Source organism: Orbicella franksi, chromosome 14, assembly GCF_964199315.1.
Source record: "Orbicella franksi chromosome 14, jaOrbFran1.1, whole genome shotgun sequence".
Classification (NCBI taxonomy): domain Eukaryota; kingdom Metazoa; phylum Cnidaria; class Anthozoa; order Scleractinia; family Merulinidae; genus Orbicella; species Orbicella franksi.
This window is the reverse complement of record NC_138158.1, coordinates 19,112,388-19,116,080: the sequence shown is the minus strand read 5'-3', so window position 1 is coordinate 19,116,080 and position 3,693 is coordinate 19,112,388. Positions and strand designations below refer to the sequence as shown.

At 38.4% G+C, this 3,693-nt stretch overlaps 1 protein-coding gene across 1 annotated transcript in view; it reads left to right on the top strand.

The window, feature by feature from the left end:
- The window catches only part of LOC145468360 (follicle-stimulating hormone receptor-like), a 6,415-nt gene extending 5,847 nt beyond the window's left edge, over window positions 1-568 (top strand). Inside the window, exon 4 of the mRNA XM_081452057.1 lies at window positions 1-568. This exon is cut by the window's left edge and continues 1,091 nt beyond it. Within this exon, the coding sequence (XP_081308183.1) occupies window positions 1-278 (278 nt within the window). The 3' untranslated portion in view covers window positions 279-568.
- The last annotated feature ends 3,125 nt before the right edge of the window (window positions 569-3,693 follow it).

The following is a 3,693-nucleotide window of genomic DNA, read 5'->3' as shown; positions in this document are numbered from 1 at the left end:
CGATTGAACTTAACAGTGGTCATAACACCCAGATGTTATTTGTGGTTGGTTTCTGGCTCCCTATCGCCTGTCTGGGACTAAATTCCTGCATCAATCCCATTCTTTGTGCCTTCAGGCAGGGGCAGTTTGTCAAGCGGATCAGAAAAGTTCTGAAAACGCACAGAATTCCACCATTTGTTGAAGCCCTCAGGAGACATGAAGGAACTTCGTCGATATCACAGTTAAACACGGCCTCATCTCAGATTGTGCTCTACAAGGTAACTCTCTTCGAGAAGTAAACAGAGATTAGTGGTTATATCATTATAACCGAAAGTTTAACATTGAAAAAAAAAAAATTCTGTTACGACGCAGATCCTTGTTTGACTACCACCGTTCAAAGTGCTGCATTTTACAACCAGGATCGGACATGTACAATCTCTGCCATTAGCTGTTTAAGTGACTACTCATATTTCAGTTCGTATGTGAAGTGTGTGTAACCGTATAACTACTTAAACTAAAAGGAAAGAATGAAAAAAAGTCTTATCTAAATATACTCACGCATCAGTACGAATTGCGGACCTATTTTGGACCGCCTTTAGTCAAGTCGTTGGTCTTTTCATTGTAAAAAAGACAATACTCTAGATCTGTTGAGATGACTACATGACGGTAAAAATTAGTAATTTTAATATTATTATTTATTAATTAACATTATACAGTCAGCGCTCGTTATAGCGGACAACCTCGTGACCGTCATTTGGTGTACGTAATAGCGAGAGTCCGCTATAGCGGGGTGTGATGAAAATTGCTCAAGTTTTGGAACTGTCGCATATCAGGTGTACTGCTATACCCTTTTAAGATTTCTAGTTTCTTATTTGTAGTGTACATTTACTGTAATTTATAATCATCATAGGTCGATATACTATAGTTTACACTTCAAGAGTGCGGTGAATAATTAGCTCATTTATTACCTCCAAGTTGTCCGTTGTAACGAGAGTAGAACAATACAAAATATTAGTCTGGGACCACATGAAGTACCCGCAGTTCCGTTTTACAGTGGGAGTTCGTCATAGCGGGAGTTCTATACCGGCATTTCTTTGTAAGTTCGGACGGGGATTTAGCTTCTGTCCGTAATATATAGCGGGATGTCCGAAAGGCGAGAGTTCACGGTGCGATATAGTCGAGGTCAGACAAAATGACGGAGGCTTTATAGCTTTAGTGTTTTAAAATGTTCCACCCAGTTCAAGGCATATACAGTATTACCGAATAAGGGCATTCGTTCCTGACGTGGTAGGTAGGTAAAGTCTGCATACGGGCAGAGTGGCCCAGCGGGCCGGAGCTTATCCCCGTTTCTGTGGCATGAAGAGAGTAGGGGTATTTCTACTCCCCCCTGGATGGGACGCTAGTCTATCGCAGGGATACCCCCAGCATTGATTTCGCTGGTACCCATTTATACACCCGGTGGAGAGAGGCACTGTTAGAGTAAAGTGTCTTGCCAAAGAACACAACACAATGTCCCCGGCCAAGGCTCGAAACCGGACCGCTCGATCCAGAGACGAGCGCACCCACCCCAGAGGCTAAACCGCGCCTCCACATTCGTTTCTGACGGAGTAGAATATTGCCTCCAAGTACAAGTTGGAGGGATATAAAAAGATAATTATAGACAGACATAAACAGTTTATTTTACTTGGTCACTTGCGTCCCATAGACTTGATAAGCAGAGTCTACAGGACGACCAGCTAGTTTACAGGTGCGCCAAGAAAACAATTTTAAAATAAATAGGGTATCGAATTTTTGGTCAGGTCATTAACAGGGTAGGGACAATCGCAGATTTTGGTCACAAATAGGGCAAGGGTTTTGGGAAGTGGGCCGCACACCCCCACCCAACTTTTCTGGGAGTACCCCCCGGGAGGTATTCATATTCTCACAGATAACTTTGTGATGTATCAATTATTCTAAGCATTTTTTCTGTAACTTTTAAGAAGTTCACTGGATGGTGTTGTTTCTTTAATAGCTTGTTGAATTAACAGTTACATGATGCTTTGAAGTGATTTTGAATTCGTCGTTCACTTGTATTATTAAAACTGGCATTCTTGATATCATTTGGTCTTGCATATTGATAATAATGACAATAACATGACTTTTTGAGGGAATATTGTTTATTTGCACCCTTTTAGTGTCATTTGCCGCCCTCGCGCTTCGCGTCAGGGCTGCAAATGACACTACATGGGGGCAAATAAATAGTATTCCCTCAAAAAGTCGTGTTATTCCGTTATTCTATACCAAACATAATTTCAATACCCTATCATGTTTTTCTTGGGAATTCGGTCCACCCTCTCTGTGTAAAGCTGTCCAGTAGCTGGACATGCCTGCCACAGACATCACTTTTCAAAATTCCCTGAATTTTCCCTGATGAAAATAAAATTTCCCTGACCAAACAAATACAAAATGTTTGATCTAGTAGTGGCTTGAGACCTCAACTTATAGCCATCCTTACCACTCGTTCATTACGACTGATAAGTTTTCAACAAATTTTCCATCTGTATCAAGTAAAAATATCGTTGAGATCACAGTGACACTAAATGTTTCTTCCAGCCTTCAATGGCATTAAATCAGCCGTGTTAAATTTTCTCAACCTTCCCAGCCTCTCTTCAAAATGTCAATTTTCTCTGACTCACAATGAATTTCTTTGACTTTTCCCTGACCTTGGAAGATTTTTGTTTTTACCTGAATATTTCCTAACCTGTGGCAACCCTGCTGGAAGTTTGTGAATGCAGCCTGCACATGTTGAAACTTCACTAATCACTACACCAACTCCACTACCAAAGCAAGATAGCTTTGAAAAACAAAATTAGATAATCCAACAGCCATTTAACACAAAACGACTTCTCCTTTATTACTGTATTAACTGTTGGCAGCTTAAAATAAAGTCAATGGAATAAAAAATCTCTTACATTCCACCATTCTTATTCAGGATGCCTGTGTATTTATTTTTAAGAATTACAAGTTTGTGTGAAAGAAGAGCTGAAATTCTTTCAATGTTGCAAAAGTCATGGAAAACCAAGGAATTTACTTTGTAGAAGTTCACCAACACTATTAGCTTTTAAGAAAAACATTTGCAAAGTTGACTTGGATATTTTGAATGACAGTTCTGGTAATAATTGCATTCTATGTGGTTCTTAATGTCTTTTATGTATTTTTATCTACATTTCTCATGCATTTTAATCTTATTTATATTTTTACATTGTAAATAATTATTATTCTTAATTCACTTTCAAGCATAATATAAAGATCTTGTTATTTTTATGTTAAAGTCTTCCCATTTAGTGGTTTTATTAAAGCCATTTTAGCCTGCCACTTAAATAAAGGTATTATGAACTTTCTTACTTACTAATAATGGATGTGTTATAAACAATAATTATTGGATGAGGTTTTTGTGATATACAGAATAATCAAGGTCTCGCTAAGGGTTATCAGCCAAAGCCGAAGGATGAGACTGATAACCTCTACCTTGACCTTGATCATTCTGGATATCACGAAAACTGAATCTAATAATTGTTTTATTATAGATTGAATGAAAAAAAAAAAAAAGAAGAAATGGAAGTCATGTTTTTGCGTCTTCACTGACAGCAAGCAACACAAAGTGCACGAAGTTGACATGATCATGATTACCCTTAGAAATCATGCGCTGCAGTCATACATGTGATGACATGATTA